Raw genomic sequence first — 20,937 nt, 5'->3', positions numbered from 1 at the left:
ATACTGGAGTGGGTTGCCATTCCCTTCTCCAGGGTATCTTCCCTCCCTGGCGATCAAACCTAGATCGCCTACACTGCAGACAGATTCTTCATCGTCTGAGCCACCAAGCTAGCCCACTGGATTAATTACCTCTTTTAAGAGGCACAAGGAAAAGTCCACATCAAGTAAGCATCTAGACCAGTCTTCCTGTAAAGTGACTGGCTAAAGAACCGGGGACAAGAGAATTTTCTATGAAATATACCCTTCTGATGGGAAAGATACTGCAGATTTTATTCCTCCAAGTCTGACCAAAACCACCATTACCTTTAATACAGTATCAGCTAAGGAATAAGAAAGGGCTTAGGGTTTTGTAAGATCTAAGTGAAACAGTAATTAATTTTGTTAGGCAGGTTTTGGATTCTGTTTTGTTCTGAAAAGTATACAAAATATACTGAAGTTTGTGTTTCAGAAAATACAGAATCTAATTTTAAGAGTTGCATGCCAGTGCTTCTCCATAGAACTCAAGCATCCCCATCATAAGCAGTAGTTATAACTGAGAAGTAACAAGTGAAATGATGCATTATGGTTACAGTGTTTGAGGTCAAGGTGCTACCAAACTTCCAGGTGTTCCTAGCGGAATACTCTGGTGCCAGGACAACCTAGGATCCCTTAAAATCTTAGTGGTGCCTTTGGGAAACCCAACGCAGGTTACAATACCACTGCGAACCTGGGCTGACCCCAGTGGGTCCATTAATCCCAACTGAAAAACTTCTGCAGCCATCTTGACCTTCTGAGCTAGATTACTCTATAGTAACTCCAGCAAATCACGTCTCAGTTCTCACTAGAAGGGACAAGAGAGACATTTCTGACAATACTGAAACGTGTGTACATACCAAGGAATAGAACACTACAGCAGCATACAAAACACCACAGAACAGTGGATAGTTTCAAGGACACCAGAAGAGGTACTTCTTGGATTCTGTGTAGTACTGTAACTCCAAATTGGAACAAAGAGATTGTCGAGCTCTGGGCAGGGGAAGCCCTTGAAAAATACTGTTGACTTGAAGGAGCGAGGGGCAGAAGGCTTATGCTTGTTTGTTAAGTAGCCAAACAAAAAAATAAGCAAAAGCACATTAAATTTATATGTGTATGTCTGTACAGGATTTTTTAAATTATGTAACTGAATACTTTAGAAAAAAAAATATGTGTCCCTAAAAATATCATGATCCAATTGTGTGGGGTATTTTAATTTTACTGGTTTTCCAAAGGTCCAGTTTCTATAACAATAAATTTCTCCACCTTCCTTACAATCAATAATTAAGATTGGTTCATCTCTTTGGATTCACATCTACTTTACCTAATACACTTTTGTTTCTCTGCATCCCTTTACTACCTCCCCCACAAACAAAATCAAGTTGTATTAAAGTATTTTAACTGCAAATCCACTAGATTCCAAATCTGACAAATATTTCAATTCATGAGACACCTATAGCACATTATCTATATTTGTACACTTTATTTAAAAACAAACAATACACTCAGAGCCACCAAAAAAGGATGTCTTAATTAGCTTATCCATATCCTGAATTTACAAGAGAAACTTCTTGCACCACAAAAATTAGCATTTGGATTAATTTACATTAATTGATATTATACTTAAATTTTAAAATACCTGAAGATCAAACAATCTGGCTCAGGGCTCACCAGTTAGAGGGGAAAAGGGTGTGGAGAAAAGGAGCTGTTTAGGAATCTGAACTGATGCCCTGAGGTCAGCTCTAGTAAACTGAACTTGAGAAACATAAAACAAGCAGTGGATTACAGGATTACAAAGAAGTGGTTCTTCCTAAAAACAAAAAACAGGTGTTAGATTATATAGTTGGGATAGGTATACAGGATATCTCTTAATCTGGATTGGAAAAAAGTTATGAGGAGAAGGGGGTTGCATTTGTTTCTCACAGGAGGTAAATTTCAGCCAAACAATGAGAACAAAGTAGGGAGGGTGGAATGCGGTAGACTGAAGGCTTTCTGATCGCTGATAATACCAAATCTAGCAGCTCTCTACAAGCCAGCTAAAATATCATCCTCTGAGAAATTTTCAGAGAGGAGCTAACACACAACCAGGGAAAAATCATTCTACATTAACAAGGCACTCACTGGTTCACAGCCTGCTAAAAACCCAGGCAGACATTAGAATTAATCTGAAATAAAATGAACTTTCTAATTTGCATCAGAGGGATGACAGGCATGCGGTCCCAGTTAAATCAGATCTAAAGTTTGACTAGCAAAGATCCAGAAAATTCTGACCCTTAAGCACCACTTCAGGAATACTGCTAGAATAAGTAAGTGGGATCTAGAGATTTCTGTTTGGCTTTATATTTGCTTTTGTTTTTGGATTACAAAAAAAAAAATGCAGTCTGTTTGTGAACAGACTTTGTGAACCTGGTGTCCCTAGGAATGACACTGAGATCCAGCTGGCTGATGGATATACGGCCAATTAAAAAACTTTCAGGAGCAAAAGTCAAATGATTCAAATCATCTACAAAGGACCTGACCCTTGTTTTTAAACATAGATATGTTAGTTTTCTGGACCTTCCTCTAAAATGAATTTAAGGAATTGATACATTTCAGAAAAATATACATATAATTTCTGTCAGCTACTACTTTTGTACAACCTGAATCCCAGTGTTAAACAAAATACTGCAATTATATAAATAACTAAACAAGTAACAAAGTAAGAGAGACAACTTCTGTGTAAATAAAATGAATGATTATGTACTGAATAGCCTTGAAACAGCTTTCAAAGAACAAAGTAAGCTGAAGAAAATTAGAGCTCTTTTCTCATGTAAATCAGTAACAACTTGGCTCTTGGTTGAAAACATCACATAGACATATACTAACCAGAGATTATCTCCAGCTCACTATCAACACGGATGACAAATTTTAAGCAGTTCTTTCAAAAGAAAATCAAAATTAATTCGAAGCCTTTCAATCTGATTTGTGACATCTTTGTTCAATATAACTTAAATGACATAGCCTGAGAAAAGCACCAACACAGATTTTTTAAATTGCATCCAACCATTATTTTCGATGTCATAAAGATCTGCTTGAGTTAAAAATGGCAGCAATGACAAAGAGGTAGATATGAAAGATGCCATTTAAATACTATTCTTAGGTGGAATTTTAACTAGTTCAGGTGTTTAATTTAAAAACAATTTTTACTAGCTAAATCTTCATCATATAAGAATTTCATGACATGCTCTTGTGTAAAGGGGAAATACATGAAGTACTAAAAAAAAAAATGAGCCTTTAAAAATTACATTTACTTAGCTAACATTAATGAGATCCTGTAATTTTGATGAATCAGTAATTTCTCCTTTTACCTGAACTTGATTTATAATGAAATAATAGTTATTTTATTCTCTACTGAAATTTCTAGGAATTCACATTCATAATTCTTGGAAAGTACTACGGTGCTCAGAAGAGCAAGAAGACAGCGCATGAAATGTCCCCTGAAGTCCTAGAAGTTTTACAGACACATTAAAAAGACACTGATGGTCACAAATCAGGACCTTCATAGATGGGCACTCTAACAACATCACACACACACACACACACACACACACACACACACTCACTCACACCTCTTCCCAACAAAACAACTCAATCCTCATCCTCACTGTAAGGCTGAATTTGTATTTTTTTTTTAAAGGCACCTCTCTTTCTCTAGCTATTGCCTTCTTGATGGTATCGGTTTTGTCAAAAATCCTGAATGCTCAATGGAAATAGTTCAGTACTGAGAATGGAACATTTCCCAATTCACATTTGAATAGCCAGGTTTTCTTACATTCAGATTTTAATAAACTAGAATGACAGTCTTTAAAACAAGCATGCTAGCCTATAATGAATATCGTATATACAGTAATTTAAACATTTAGAACTATATATTATACTGCAAAAGCAAACAGCACAACACTCATCATACTCGTCATTACCTGCTGTGGACACTACCTCCAAAAATGAAAATACAAAACAGTAAAATGCACCTATGGTTTTATATATATAATATATATATATATAATATATATAGTCTATATATATATTATATATATCCCTACAATATATATAATATATATTTATAAAATATACACACATTTTAGACATTTTCAAATAAATCTTCATCATTATCTCCAAAAGAAACTTATAGCAAGAACACTGAAGGAATGAAACTCAGATAAACAAAAAATTTCTCACAAAGTTCATTATCAGTGATACAGCTCAATTTCCCCCCTTTTAGTCATAACTAAAATGATTATAAAAGCTAAATACTTTGCATAACTAATTATTCTGTTTAATGGCAAAAATTGCTAAACGTGTTCAATAGAAAAATACTGAAGGTCATTATATCACTTATGTTAAATATCTGTCTATGGTTTGAGTAGCAAATGAGCTCCATATGACAGCTGAGTTTCGAGAAGGGTGCTGCAAGCTCCCAGGGATGTACCCACAGCATATGAAAATAAGGCAGGGACCCACATCATCTGCTGATTTTCATACTCTTCCAATACATTTCATCCAAAATATTTACAAATAAAGCACTATGAAAGCATTTCAATCATTGTTCAAATCTGGGATTTGTTCATTTTGTCAATTTTCATTGAAGTTTTGATAGGCTGAGGGAAAAGTCAGACAAACACACACACATATATATGCTTCTATCTGGCTGGAAGACAGCTTTGGCTCATTTCTAGGCTGAGATCATAACAGTGCTAGTGGAGAAGAAACCCCTGTTTCTGGGTACAACCTCCAAGAGCACAGCGTTGGCTTTCTAAGGAACTTGCAACAGCTCCATCACTTGCGCTACAGTCTACATATCTCATGGTTGTTTTCCACTTACTAATAGAAAAATTCCAACCATGAGACCTAAAATGCAGGTGAAGAGAGTGTCTTAGTTTTGAGAATTCCAGTTGACAGAAGTAAAGCAGGCACTGAACACCCTGGAAGGTAATTAAAGCAATAATTGGTAGAACAATAGCTTGTAATCATCCATCACAAACAAGCCAATTAAGAGCACCTGACTGAAATTTTCCAGTATCCTTCTACAAATGTTAGGTCAGTGATATCATTTATTTACTTTGTGAAGAAGCCAAAAAGGAATTCACTAAACACAACGTGGAATTCTATACCCGCACAGGAATATAAACATTTACCTGGTAGCTCATGTCCAGGTCAATTCATTTGAATATACAAAGCAGTCCCTTGAGCCCATTGTTAAGCACATATGAAATGACAAGGTAGCTGTGTCAAAATAAAGCGTATCTGTGTATCAACCAGGAAAATTTAACAAAGGTCCTTAAAGAAAACCTGCCTGTATACTGCAGAATTCTTGAGGCAGATAAGCAGAAATTTTAAAGAAAAATTGTCAATTAATATCCACACTATCATGTTAATACTTCTTCAGGGAGTAGATGTAGGTATAAGAAGTGCCATTGCTATGATAATGGAATATGTGGGCATAGGAATGTAGAAATTACATCTGAGAGCCTATTAAAAGTACATTTTGCTGAAAATTTGGGAATTAGTAACATTTCTGATTTCCAGATTGGTCTCTGCCATATTGGGCAAATAAGAAAGTGCATGAAGAAGACGGGAGACAGCTGCAGGGATAAGGTCTACATACCATGTCCAGACAGTGGGGTCACGTAAATCCCAAGAGCTGACCATATGTGGGTCATTGGTAAGGTGAGCTCAAAGAACCCTGGGCCTTTAAGACATGGTTTTCCCCAGAAACAATATTGACTCACTGCCCATTAAAACATGCTATGTATTTCCAATGAAACACTGGAGGTGGGGTAGGGCAAGGGAAAGAAAGACAGAACCCTCTAGCCAATATTATACACCAAACTATTCCATCCAGATTTCCAAGAGGTTTTACTTCTTGGAGATATTAATAACGGAACTTCTGGGGCACAAACATTTGCTTTATTTAGTAATTCTGCAAAGGCAGCTGCCTGAGGGTAACCATACCCTTTGGACTATTAAAACATAATAATTATGAACTATTTTTGGTAGGTGTCAGATAATTTTAATATCAGAGACAAAGAAGAAAGAGATCATGTGAAGCACGGTTACGTGGGTTCTGGTGAGTAGTTGCAAGTAACTTCCAGCTTTTCAATCACTAAAAGGTATGATTTCATCAATATGAAATAATCACTCTGATACTATAAATATCACATGAATAAAGTGAAATTTAAAATTAACAGAAATCATTATAAAGATATGCCCTGCTTGCCATTAAAAATAAACAGAATCTTAAACCTGAATAAGTTAAATTCTTTAGTAAAAGCAGACTCATATCAACTATTCTTCATAATGGTGAGTATTTTTGACAGCTAAACTTTAGAATGGTACCAAATCTATTTTCAAAAATGTTAATACAATATAGAAATCTGCTTACAAACTAAATATTTGTTTAGCATTTCTGAATAGTAATATATTTAACATATTATTGCATTTTTTTTCCCCTCTAATAAGTAAAATGTTTTGCCAGGTGCTTTATGAGAACAGTTGAAAGGAGAGCTAAATTAAAAACTCATTTTAACACTGTCTGGTCATTATGCACATAGGGGTTAGTACAGTAGATGTGATAAAGATTACCGTTTTAACTATCTAACATGTTTAACAAGATTTCTCAGGGGAGAACTAGGTCTAAATTGCCATTCTTCCTCTACTCATTCCCAGTAATCAAGCTTTTCAATTATCCCTTATAATATGCCCTATTAACTCAATAGGGACAAGCTAAACCTATGTTTGTTCTTCGCTCAGGCCTGCCTAGCGAATTAGAACAACCTCAGAAATAAAAGCTCCTGTTTGGGGAAAAATTTTAAAGTTTTCAGGCTCACAGATTCAGCTGAGCTTGCAGCAACCTGAACAAACCTTAGTTTTAGAAAACAGTGTACGAATTGCAAAACTATACTTTAACAAATGTTCTCTGTGCTCCTTCAGCAGAACATAAGGGCTGGATGGGTTGACTCTTGCCCTGGTCTTCTGTATCTCTTTTGTGCAGTTGATTACTTATAAACAGCTAGAAGGTGAAGATGATGCATTGTGTCATACAAAGACTTTAGCCAGTGCATCCGCCCCAGCACTGGCTATATAGCATTTGGATGGGTGGAAAGCTACATCATGAATTGATTCTTCAAACTTTTTCCGATGAGCTGTGAACTCTTGGATACACGTCTTACTTTCTAGGTTCCATAAACGTATTGAACAGTCATGACCTATATTAAAAGAAAAGAAATTAAGAGAAAAATTACATTAAATGTGAAGACAGTAAGAATAAATAAATAAGTCAAAGCTGTACTTACTGCCAGACATTAAGTACAGGCCATTTGGATCAACTGCTAAACTTGTAACGGCTTCTAGGTGGGCTACCATCGAGTGGATCAGTTTGCCTTTGGAAAAAGAGATTGTTACTCTTTAATAATAGTTTTTTTCATCCTGAATACCAGTCAGCTACCACACTGTACTGGCTCCACCAGCCACCCCTCTCTGCATCAAAGACTTTCCGAACTGCTAAAACAATGCATGTCTCCCTCCTTGCTCTAGCCATGGTGATGATGAGAAACAAAAGCTCAACTTTCATATTACATTTTTGTCTTTCACAATATGGAAGTCAGTAATTTGTACACAAATATTCCCTTAAGCCATGTTCATTAACTAAAACTCAGACATTATTAATCACTAACTTTGCATCCTTAAGCTACAAGCAAATTATGGGTTGTGGAAAGAGAAGAAGAGACTGTGACAAAGACAAAGGAACAGAAAATCTGGCCACAGTTTTGGTGGAAAGAGTATATGGAAAGATATTAAAAATACTAAATTATTCATCAATCGCAGCTAAACAAAGTTAACAAAAGTTGACAGCAGATTCTCAAGTAAATATGGCTACTTTTCTCCCAACCAGCTCTTCATGCATTTCCTTTAGACTAGTGAAAAATAACCTAAGAAAAACTGGGAAAGCTTCCATACCCCAATGCAAATCCATCAGGACCAAATAATCAGTATTATAAAAAAAAAAAATTAGTCCATAGAAAAACAAATCGAATGACTCAGGGGTTTTCCATCTGTAACACTAAGGATCTTAAAAAATTAAACAATTTTAAACAAAATATAATGATCATATGCCCATACTTCCAACATGTTTCTACTTTTCCACAATATATTAACATTTTATTGCTATCTGAATGAATTTTTCATTATGTTCTGAGTAATAACCTTGGTCTAGGGCCAAAATATAGCACCTATTTACTACTAAATAAACTAAGATGATCCCATATGCTATCATGAACACTGATTCTTTGCAGAGTTAGATGAAGTAAAAACAAATGATCTGGGAGAGAATCTGTGTTTCAGTGCCTATTCCCTGACCATAAAGCCACCGACAGACACCAAAATTAGTTATGATTTTTTTTTCAATAATAATCAATTTAAATACATTCTTACCTGTATTGTTATCATAGAATTTGATGTGCCTGTCTTCATGAGCAGTGATGCTGATGGGAAGAGTGGGGTGACTGATGACTCTATTTATTTGGCAGGAAGAGTTGGCTGCTAAAAAGAGAAAATTAAAGAGCAACACAAATTTTTCAAAGCTATCATTTCTTCACACAAAAAAGAACTGAACATTCACATAAGCGCCTGGAAAAGTAGATGATGGACTTTTAATTTGTCTTTAGTTCATTTATTCTGCAACTGTGTTCATAACTTGTGATGTTGGGAAATGAGACTCGTCTGAGAAACACTCTACTGACAAATCTAGAAGTACTTGGAAATTAGAATTTCCTTTCCACCACCTGCTCTGTAGGGATGCCACTGAGAAATTAGCCCAGAGCCATGGGCATCTCTCACTTGACAGTGGTCTATGATACTTCTGCCACTTTCAGAAAATTCCATCATTATTTCATGTGGATAATTTCCAAATTTAAATCTCAGCTTTGTCTAGGAACAGAGCTCTTTATCACATGGTCATTATCGAAAGAGAAACATGACAAAGGGAGATTCTTAACTCTTCAGTCTTCAAAATAGAAATGGTCATCAATTGGTAATCTACCATGTATGGAATCTGAAAACAGCATCCTAACAGTACTCTTTGTACACTATTTAATAATTTTCAAAGAGATCTTAATTATACATGCACACTGAGACAGGCGGGCCAATTGTCATTAGGTCCTTAACCTAGTGAATGAACTGAGGTGCAGAAAACAGCTGTTACAGCCCCCAAAATCATGGTAACAAAGCCAGTACCTATCCCAATGCCTACTCTACCCAAACTAGATGACTCATGCAAATCAGCCAACTGTTAAAAAAAGTACCTACACTATCACAAGTTCCTCCTGAAAGTCTTTAATCAAATGGAAATCAATTATGAATAACTTATATGTAGTGATTTTTGTTACCATACTTTTGATAAGGAAAAATCTACAAAAAGATAACACTAATTTAAGATACATCAAAGTTAAAATAATTATTATATTAATATCAGGGTCTTGGAAGAAGAAGGAATGTCCTTACAGAGTATATATTGGGGCAACCAGCAAATTTGAGTGTAAATAATAACTCATACAATAGCGTGGTGTCATTGTAAATGCCTTGATTTTGATAATGTAATATGCTGCCAGAGAATGCCCTTGTTCTTAGGAATTACATGCTAAAGGACCTAGGGGTATAGGGATATACTGTCTCTTAAGTGGCTCAGAATTTTAAAGTACACACACATGCACAGAATGACAAAGTAAATGTGACTAACATGGCAAAAGGTTAAAAACTAGTGAATCTGGGTGAAGTGTAACCAGAAGTTCTTATACTATTTTTGAAACTTTTCTTTAAACTTAAAACTTCAAAAATAAAGTGTTCTTAAATTTTTTTAAATCTCAGAATAAGTATCATGAAGTTATACTCATAACAGAAAATACAACTACGTACAGTTAAAAATAGCTCCAATATTAGTCTACTGGATTTTCATATGGTACCTAGAAACATGACCTCTTAAAAGCTGAAAACAGTCTTTTTTCCAATGCTGACAGCAGGTGGCCACCCAGTCTGTTATCTATGTGCACAATAAAAGTCACCTGACCATGTGGAATGAACAATGGGTTGGCTACACTCATTTTAAATGGTCCTAGAAAAAGAATTTAGATTCAAAATTCATACTATGGATGCTTTTTCCACCAGAAATAACACACCATTGTGCAATATCCTCTGGAAGGTCTATCAGGAGAATAACAACAACAACAAAAATACTTTAAGTAAAACAGCCCATATATTTTGAGAGAGAGGTTTCTGAGAAGAGCTTCAATTACTTTGAGATCTAGAAAATGAGTATGATAGAAATCAGGCAAAAGAGAGTTCTTATTTAATAATACTTTTTAAGGAAGTTTCTCCACTTGATGGTAAGTCAGATAAGTAAAAGTCAGCAAACGCAAAGAACACTAGAAATAAAGACCTACCAGCCATTATTCGAACAATGAACCTAAAACAATCCTCCAAATATTTATTTATATTCAGCTTGCGACTGAGAAGTGGACTCACAAATACTCAATTACCTCTTTCAACTACCTTCAACTTAATCAAGCCCAATCACCACTGGCAAGAAGGCTGGTAATTTATTCCGATTCTAAGAACAAACATCTTTCATCCTTCTAAATTATACAAAATTCACTTTTAGCTTAAAACATGTTTGGTGTGAACTTCAATTTAAAAAACACCTACTAAATTCCATAATACAATAACATAGTCAAACATAAACAGCTAAGGGACTACAGTAGTCACAGTAGAGAGCAATAAGTGTGTTTCACCTAACTCTAATCAAATTGGTAATTTAGGAAATGTCAGGACGTATCATCATAATCTAAGAGTTATCACTTATTCCATGAATGCTGCCTTTTTTCAAAACGTTCTTGGGAGTCTTCTTCAGAAAATGCTTCTAGTTTCACTCCAATCCCAAAGAAAGGCAATGCCAAAGAATGTTCAAACTATCACACTATTGTACTCATCTCACACACTAGCAAAGTAATGCTCTAAATTCTCCAATCTAGGCTTCAAATGTACATGAACCAAGAACTTCTAGATGTTCAAGCTGGATTTAGAAAAGGCAGAGGAACCAGAGATCAAACAATCAAATGCTGGATCATAGAAAAAGCAAGAGAATTCCAGAAAAACATCTACTTCTGCTTTATTAACCATGCTAAAGGCTTTGACTGTGTGGATCACAACAAACTGTAGAAAATTCTTAAAGAGATGGGAATACCAGACCACCTTACCTGCTGCCTGAGAAATCTGTATGCAGGTCAAGAAGCAACAGTTAGAACTGGACATGGAACAACGGACTGGTTGGAAATTGGGAAAGGAATATGTCAAGGCAATATGTTGTCACCCTGCTTATTTAACTTATATGCAGAGTACGTCATGCAAAATTTTGGGCTGGATGAAGCACAAGCTGGAATCAAGATTGCTGGGAGAAATAACAATAACCACAGAGATGCAGATGACACCACCCTCAGGGAAGAAAGCGAAGAGGAACTAAAGAGTTCCTTGATAAAAGTGAAAGAGGAGAGTGAAAAAGTTGGCTTAAAGCTCAACATTCAGAAAACTAAGATCATGGCATCCGGTCCCATCACTTCATGGCAAATAGATGGGGCAACAGTGGAAACAGTGGCTGACTTTATTTTTCTGGACTCCAAAATCACTGCAGATGGTGACTACAGCCATGAAATTAAAAGATGCTTGGTCCTTGGAAGAAAAGCTATGACCAACCTAGACAGCATATTAAAAAGCAGAGACATTACTTTGCCAACAAAGGTCCGTCTGGTCAAAGCTATGGTTTTTCCAGTGGTCATGTATGGATGTGAGAGTTGGACCATAAAGAAAGCCGAGTGCCGAAGAATTGATGCTTTTGAATTGTGGTGTTGGAGAAGACTCTTGTGAGTCCCTTGGACTGCAAGGATATCAAACCAGTCAATCCTAAAGGAAATCAGTCCTGTATCTTCACTGGAAGGACTGATGCTGAAGCTGAAATTCCAATACTTTGGCCACCTAATGGGAAGAACTGACTCACTGGAAAAGACCCTAATGCTGGAAAGACTGAAGGTAGTAAGAGAAGGGGACAACAGAGGATGAGATGGTTGGATGGTATCACTGACTTGATGGACATTAGTTTGAGCAAATGGTGATGGACAGGAAAGCCTGGCATGCTACAGTCCATGGGGTTGAAAAGAGTCAGATATGACTGAGTGACTGAACTGAACTGATCAGGCAAAAAAGTCAAATGACTTTACAGTTAAACATCTTGGGGGAAAATGGAATTTCCTACTCAGTTTATTCATCTAACTCACTGGACTTGAAAGTGAAAAAAAGTGAAAGTGAAAGTGTTAGGTCTTTCAGTCCTGTCCTATTCTTTTTGACGTCATGGACTATAGCCTGCCAGGCTCCTGTGTCCGTTGAATTCTCCAGGTAAGAATAACAGAGTGGGTCGCCATTTCCTTCTCCAGGAGATCTTCCCAGCTCAGGGATCAAACCTGGTCTCCTGCACTGCAGGCAGATTCTTTATCTGAGCCACCAGGGAAACCCTAGACTTGAGATCTTATTAATTTGTATCAGTCATTAAAATCAACATTTATGCTGAGAACATTCAAAGAATTGATGATGATCTCTGAAGGAAATTTTTTAAATGTTTAAAACCTTCTTAATTTCATACTGGTTTTTCATCTTACTATAGTAGCTCTAAGTCATATATCTAAGCACTATTTTAAATTTACTTAACGTCTAAAATATATTTCTTGGCAAAAAGAAAAAATTTATTTTCCTATTCCATAATCTCAGTTTTTACTTTTTTGTCTCTTTTACATCCAAATAGTTCAAAGCTCCATTCAAACCTACCTCCCTAAATAATTCTTAAAGGATACCAGGAGAAAACAAAGAACAACAGATTGGAAAGAGAAAATGAAGAAAGCCAAAATGGAATGAAGGAATTTTTTGAGAGAAAAAGATAAAAGGGAGAGGAGACAGAGCCACATATATTCATGCACATGAGCACACTCATCATTTTTAAAGCTAGTTCTCAGATTAAAACAACACTGTACGTGTACGCAGTTTTATCAACTGCAGCCTAAACTTACTGTTTGTTTGAAGCCTAAAGGCAGAAAGTAAAGGTTATAAAAGGCAAAACTCCAAAGGATTCTGCATTATCTTCTTCACAATCTGAGTAATTATTTCCTGGTTTCCTGTATACAGTAAGAAGATTCAGATTTGGGATTCTGAGAGGCACAACTTGATCTGTTTTCTAATCAGTACTGAACTGTGCCATTTATGAAAAGAAGCTGATTTTAAAGATAAAATTATGAGGAGGTAAGGGCAATATAGGAGTAGGGAAGTACAAGGTACAAACTATTAGGTATAAAATAAGCTACAAGGTTATACTGTACAGCACGAGGAATACAACCAATATTTTATAATAATTAAAAGTGGAGAATAACTTTTAAAAATTGTGAATCATGGATAAGGAAGCTGTGGTACATATACACCATGGAATATTACTCAGCTGTTAAAAAGAATTCATTTGAATCAGTCCTAATGAGATGGATGAAACTGGAGCCCATTATACAGAGTGAAGTAAGCCAGAAAGATAAAGAACATTACAGCATACTAACACATATATGTGGAATTTAGAAAGATGGTAACGATAACCCTATATGCAAAACAGAAAAAGAGACACAGAAATACAGAACAGACTTTTGAACTCTGTGGGAGAAGGTGAGGGTGGGATGTTTCAAAAGAACAGCATGTATATTATCTATGGTGAAACACATCACCAGCCCAGGTGGGATGCATGAGACAAGTGCTCGGGCCTGGTGCACTGGGAAGACCCAGAGGAATCAGGTGGAGAGGGAGGTGGGATGGGGAATACATGTAAATCTATGGCTGATTCATATCAATGTATGACAAAACCCACTGAAATGTTGTGAAGTAATTAGCCTCCAACTAATAAAAATAAAAAAAAAAAGAAGGTAAAGTTAAAAAAAAAGAAAAAAAAAAATTGTGAATCACTATACTGTATACCTGTAACATAATTTTGTATAGGAACTATAATTAAAAATATAACTATGAAAAATACATTTATTTTATACAGGCATTGCATATAATATTTTGTTGTGCTTTGCAAATATCATGTTTTTTAACAAATTGAAGGTCTGTGGCAACTCTGTATTTAGCAAGTCTATTGGTTCCATTTTTTCAATAGAAATTTGTTCACTTTGTGTCTATGTCACATTCTGGTAATTCTTACAGTATTTCAAACTTTTATATCTATTATTATTAACAATAATATTAATTGTTATTATTTGTTATGGTGATCTGTGGTTTCTAATCCTTGATATTACTAATATAATTGTTTTGGGGTGCTATGAACTGCACCCATATAAGATGGTGAACTTGATAAATACTGGTTGGTTGCTCCACCGACCAGCTGTAAAACCCCATCTCTTTCCCTCTCGGGGGAGCCTTCCTAAGTCTCTGAAGCACAAAAATACTGAAATTAGACCAATCAATAACCCTACAATGACCAAGTGTTCAAATGAAGGAAGACTTATGCGCCCTTCTCACTTTAAATCAAAAGCCAGAAATGGTTAAGCTTAGTGAGGAAGACAGGTCAAAAAGATAGGCTGAAAGCTAGGTCTTTAGCTCCAAACAGTTAGCCAAGTTGTGATTGCAAAGGAAAAAGTTCTTGAAGAAAATTAAAAATGCTACTCCAGTGAAAACATAGATGATAAGAATGCAAAACAATGTGGAGAAAGTTTTAGTGGTCTGGATAAAAGATCAAACCAGCCACATTTCCTTAAGCCAAAGCCTAATCTAGAGCAAGGTCCTAACTCTCTTTAATTCTACAAAGACTGAAAGAGGTGAGAAGCTGCAGAAGAAAAGTTTGAAGCTAGCAGAAGTGGGTTCATGAAGTTTAAGGAAAGAAGCTGTCTCGTAAAGAACAGACTTTTGGATTCTGTGGGAGAAGGCGAGGGTGGGATGATCTGAGAGAATAGCATTGAAACATGTATATTATCAAGGGTGAAACAGATCGCCAGCCCAGGTTGGATTCATGAGACACGTGCTCAGGGCTGGTGCACTGGGAAGACCCAGAGGGAAGGGATGGGGAGGGAGGTGGGAGAGGGGATCAGGATGGGGAACACATGTAAATCCATGGCTGATTCATGTAAATGTATGGCAAAAACCACTACAATATTGTAAAGTAATTAGCCTCCAACTAATAAAAATAAATGGAAAAAAAAAAAAGAAGAAGCTGTCTCTATCACATAAAAGTGCAAAGTGAAGTAGCAAGTGCTGATATGGAAGCTGCAGCAATTTATCCAGATCTAGCTGAGATAATGAATAAAGGTGGCTACACTAAATAACAGATCAATGTAGACAAAACAGCCTTCAATTGGAAGAAATTGCCACCTAGGACTTTCATAGCTAAAGGGAAGTCAATACCTGGCTTCAAAGTCTCAACAGGCTGACTCTCTTGTTAGGGGTTAATGTAGCTGGTGACTTAACAGTGAAGCCAATGCTCATTTAACATTCTGAAAATTCTATGATCCTTAAGAATTATAATAATCTACTCTGCCTTTGCTTTATAAAGGGAACAACAAAGCCTGGATGACAGCATATATGCTTACAACATGGTTTACTGAATATTTTAAGCCTACTCTTGAGAACTACTGCTCAGAAAAGAAGATTCCTTTCAAAATATTATCATTCACTGACAATGTCATCCAAGAGCTCTGATAGAGACGTACAAGATTCATGCTTTTCATGCCTCATAACAAAACGTTCATTCTACAGCCATGGATCAAGAAGTCTTGATACCTTCAAGTCTCATTACCTTGTCTTGATACCCTGATACCTTCAAGTCTCATTATTTAAGGAATACATTTCTTGAGGCTACAGCTGCCATAGATAGTGATTTCTCTGATGGATCTGAGCAAAGTCAACTGAAAACCTTCTGGAAAGGATTTACAATTCCAGATGCCATTAAAAGTATTTGTGATTCATGAGAAGCAGCCAAAATGTCAACACAAACAGGAGTTTGGAAAATGTTAGTTCCAACCCTCATGGATGACTATGAGGGGTTCAAGACTTCAGTGAAGGAAGTTTTGAACATGGTGGAAATAGCAAGAGAACTAGAATTAGAAGTGAAGCCTGATCACGTGACTGAACTGCTGCAATCTCATGATAAACCCATGATGGATTAGGAAATGCTTCCTATGGATGAGCAAAGAAAGTGGTTTCCTGAGAAGGAATGTATTCTTGGGGAGGATGCTGTGAAGACTGTTGAAATGACAACAAAGGTCACATAATTATATAAATCTTATTGATCAAGCAGTGGCAGGGTTTGAAAAGACTGACTCCCATTCATTCTGAAAGGAGTTCTACTGTGAGTAGAATGCTATCAAACATCCATGCATGCTATAGAGAAGTTGTTCGTGAAAGGAAGTCAATTGATGCAGCAAACTTCACTGTTGTCTTATTTAAGAAACTGCCACAGTCACCCCAACCACTCTGATCAGTCAGCCATGAGCACTGTGGTGAGACTCTCCCCCAGGCAAAAAGACTGTGACTCACTGAAGGCTCAGATGATAGTTAGCACTTTTCAGCAACAAAATATTTTTAATTTAAGGTACACACTTTAATTTAATTATGGTATACACTTAACAGTCTCTAGTATAGTGTAAACCTAACTTTAATATGCACTGGAAAAACAAAAGCTTTATGTGACTAACTCTATTGTGATATATATGTGCTTTATTTCGCAGGTCTGAAACTGAACCTACAATAACTCCAAGATACGCCTGTATTTAGAATAAATGTTATTTTCTTCAAATAGAACTGAAAACCAAACAATTGGTATAAAATTAAACTTGACTTCTCTTTAGAATAGATCAAATGCTACTTCAACCAGTAAACTTATAAATGTGAATAAACTTAACCTAAAGACTTAAAATCAACTATAAATCATTATATCCTTCACATATAACTGTGTTATATGATCTTGAGGCAGAACACTTTATAATGACAAGTATTTTTCATTGTTGACTCTAGTAATTCTAATTTTGATAACACTAAAAAATTGATCCAAATACATACTACTTTAAATTGGTATACATACTTGAATCTAGGTTGGATTCTAAAGTGAGAATGCGTTGTTGTGTTTCCATGTTAAAGATGCTTGTGTATCCTTTGCTGAATGATGCTACCATATGGCTTGGGTCACTGCTCACCAGATCCACAGAGGCAGGGACTCCCAATTCTATAAGTCAAAACATATTAGAAGAGAATGTCAGTTAGGGTATACTTTACAATATGTTTCAAATACAGCAGAACAAGCAGCCATGTAAGAAGAAAACAAAGCTCATTAGCTCTTTTAGTCCTAGTTTGTTTTACTATCCTTACTTGTTTACCACATCTTCTACCAGTCACTCAGTTACTGTATTTATTGAATCCAAGCCTTTATTTAGGAATAAATGGAAAACATATGGACTACAAATTTTTCTACTTCCATCTCAAATCAACCTGAGGTTTAGGGCGGCATCAAGGGAATTCTTCATTTTAAAAGCCCATCTAAATTTAGTGAGTTACGAGGAATTCTAATTCACTAAAAATATGGAATTCAAGAAGCAAAATTTCAAATTGCTATTTATTGGTAGAGTCATACAAACATCAAACGCAGGCAACTCATCAAAACCTAGGCACAGTGCTCGCTTCGGCAGCACATATACTAAAATTGGAACGATACAGAGAAGATTAGCATGGCCCCTGCGCAAGGATGACACGCAAATTCGTGAAGCGTTCCATATTTTTAAAAAAAAAAAAGAGAAAAAAAAAAACCTAGGCACAAGTTATGGCAGCTCACGAATAAAGAAGACAATTTTATTTATCATTTAGAATAGGGTAAAACTTGGTTAAAATCTGGAACTAATTTGTAAATATTAAAAATGAAATTCTATGTATATATGATCATAATCTGATTTTTAAAATCTGGTTCAAAATCTAAGTTAAGTAAACTAACAATTCAAAAATGTGTATCTTCCAGAAGAAGATAACATTAATGGACAATGAGCAGACAAAAAAAGTCCTCAAAATAGCCACCAAAGGAATACAACTTAAAAAGACAATGAAATACAGCTGCACACACCCATCAAAATGGCTAAAATTAACTACACTGTCAACAACAAATGTTTGTAATTAAGGATGTGGGGCGCCTGGAATTTTCACACATTGCAATCAGTGGTAAAACATGGCACAACCACTTTCAAAGAAAGTTTGGTGATGCCACATAAAGTTAAATAGTTAAATACATAAATCTACTTCTAGAGCCCCAAAATTCTATTTACAGGTCTTTACCTGCAACAACAAATGTTTATAATTAAGGATGTGGGGCGCCTGGAATTTTCACACATTGCAATCAGTGGTAAAACATGGCACAACCACTTTCAAAGAAAGTTTGGTGATGCCACATAAAGTTAAATAGTTAAATACATAAATCTACTTCTAGAGCCCCAAAATTCTATTTACAGGTCTTTACCTGCCTGTGATTAAAAAAGAAAATACAAATGTTCATAGGAGTTTTGTTCATAATAGGAAAAATCTAGAAACAAGCCAAATGTTCATCAAGAGGTAAATTATAAACAAAGTGGTTTAAAGAAATACTACAAATAATAAAATTAAATTATTAACATTTATTACCACATGGATAAACAACAAGAACATTACAGTACGAGTAAAATGTCAGATGTAAAAAGAGTATACATTGTACAACTTCATTTACATGAAGTTTCAGAATAGACAAAACTCATTTATAACAAAAGAAACCATAACAGTGGGTACCTCTGGTTGGGAATGAGGGGAGGAGATGACTGTGAATAACACAGAGAAACTTTCGGGGCACTGAAGGAAACGTTCTCTATCTTGATAGGAGCAAAACTTTCATGCATTTGTCAAACTCAGGAAAATGTATCCTTAATATTTGTTTTTGACTGTATATAAATTATTTCAATTTTTAAAAATTCAAAACAAATGCCTGCTACTTCACCAAATAGTATGCTTTTTAAAATTATACAAACTAAATTGGAAATTCAAGCAAATATATTTTCACTACTTAAAAAGAAAACCCTTCAAATTAAATTTAGAACAGTAAGTGTCTATAGAATCATCTACTTGTTTCTTTTAGAATAAGACATTTTATAAAAGACTCTGTAAGAAAAAGGAGAAAAAGGCATGTACCTTGATTATCACTAAACACACTCAAGGCCGGAGCAACCTCAGTGGCATTCCACAAACGGAGAGTGCCATCTGCTGAGCAGGACAACAGACGCTGGTGCGCTGCACTGTAGGCCAAGCCCCAGACCGCATCCGTGTGGCCCAAGAGAGGGCCTCTTAAGACAGAAGGATCTGCAAGAACAGCAAGAATGCAGGGCAAAAGCACAAATCATAAAGGTACTGAGAGAGTCCAGTGGAAAGTAAAAGACACAAACGGAAAGTATAAAATATACTTCCTAGTTTCTGTTATTCTTTTGAAATGTAGCAAGAACAGGCCTGGAAACAATGCAAATATAGGGTTTAAAATGTCTAAATTAAAATTTTAAAGTACATATTTTTCTCCTTAAAAAGATCAGCCATTTCTTTCTTCCTCCCTTTTTTTCTTCCCATTTGTCTGATTTTTTTTTTTTTTTTTTTTAAAGCATGTTAACACAAGCCATTAGGATTTAATCTACTCTCAGAGAAACCACAACTCACATTCCCTGAGGAAGTGAGCAGAGACCCTTTCCCTCCTCTGAGGTCCTTAGCACCTGGCACACACCCTTAGGGTCACTTGTGCTATGATGGTATGACTACCGTCTTACCTCTTGGGAGCAACAGGCTTCTAACATTCTTAATGGACATGAACTGAGACCTACAGAAATCCCCAAATTCTCAAACAAGACGTACAAATGATATGCATGTGGTGGGGGGGGTGGGGAGCCAGGAAAGAGCATTTCATGATAAAAGCCAAATTGGAAATTTTACTTATTAACCCTCACAATGACTCTAGAAGTTGTACTTTCAAGACAGTTCAGAGATGTTAAGTTTACAATGTCACTGGTGTTATTTGTTCTATATCCTCTTTAGTTATACCATAAAATATTTATTGGAGGTACACTGTGTATTTGGCACTATGCTAGATGCAGGGGTCATGCAGATGATTAGACACAATACCAGCTCTGTCTTCAAAAAGTAATGTGGTTTAAGTACAATAACAGTGGCCGGTACCAGTTACTAAAGAGAGTGACTGGACACTTGGAAAGAATAACACCTAGAGTGTATAGATGTTGGCCTGTCAAAGGGCAGAGGGAAGGCATTCCTGGCAAAGGAGGCAGCTCCTACAAACTCAAAAAAGGAAAAAGAGAATGCTATGTCAGGACATTTATAAGAAATTCAGTATTACTGCACTGTGAAATTTGAGGCAAGAAATGGGTGAGATGAGAGTGGCCAGTTTATGGTGGGATGCCTATGACATACTTAGTAAATTACCCTAAAAGCACCAGAGAAACACTGAAAGGATTCCCAGAAGCAGCAGTGTGAAGCAGTATTTAATATGGTAACTCTGATTACAATGTAGAAGAGATTGGAAAGAAACAAGATGAAGGCAAGTGGACTGTTTCAGAAGACTGGGAGAGTGAAGATGAAAATCAAAGCGAGGACAGTGATAAAAGGGGCAGAAAAGGAGTAAATTCAAGAAATATTTAGGGGGTATTAACAAAAAGGTATAGTAATTAATAAGTGATAGATAGTAAAATAGTACAAAGAATCAAGGATAACTCTTGGGTTTCTAGTTTGGATAAGTTTGGTACTGCCACCACCTGATAAAGAATATATAAA

At 35.9% G+C, this 20,937-nt stretch overlaps 1 protein-coding gene and 1 non-coding gene across 3 annotated transcripts in view; one reads left to right on the top strand and one right to left on the bottom strand.

Moving 5' to 3' along the window:
- Positions 1–2,342: 2,342 nt before the first annotated feature.
- Positions 2,343–20,937, bottom strand: part of STRN (striatin) — a 107,520-nt gene continuing 88,925 nt past the window's right edge. For both annotated transcript variants that reach the window (XM_043918243.1, XM_043918244.1), the window contains 5 exons: positions 19,303–19,470; positions 17,189–17,329; positions 8,482–8,589; positions 7,344–7,430; positions 2,343–7,256 (listed from right to left, as the gene is read on the bottom strand). In XM_043918243.1, the coding sequence (XP_043774178.1) occupies positions 7,087–7,256; positions 7,344–7,430; positions 8,482–8,589; positions 17,189–17,329; positions 19,303–19,470 (674 nt within the window). In that variant the 3' untranslated portion in view covers positions 2,343–7,086. The remainder of the gene's footprint in view (positions 7,257–7,343; positions 7,431–8,481; positions 8,590–17,188; positions 17,330–19,302; positions 19,471–20,937) is intronic.
- LOC122704221 lies at positions 17,774–17,880 on the top strand. The gene has a single exon (XR_006343822.1). It is a non-coding gene; the product is annotated as a U6 spliceosomal RNA (small nuclear RNA).

Source organism: Cervus elaphus, chromosome 11 (genome assembly GCF_910594005.1).
Source record: "Cervus elaphus chromosome 11, mCerEla1.1, whole genome shotgun sequence".
Lineage (NCBI taxonomy): Eukaryota > Metazoa > Chordata > Mammalia > Artiodactyla > Cervidae > Cervus > Cervus elaphus.
The sequence above is the reverse complement of the archived record's forward strand: the minus strand, read 5'-3'. Positions and strand labels throughout refer to the sequence as shown.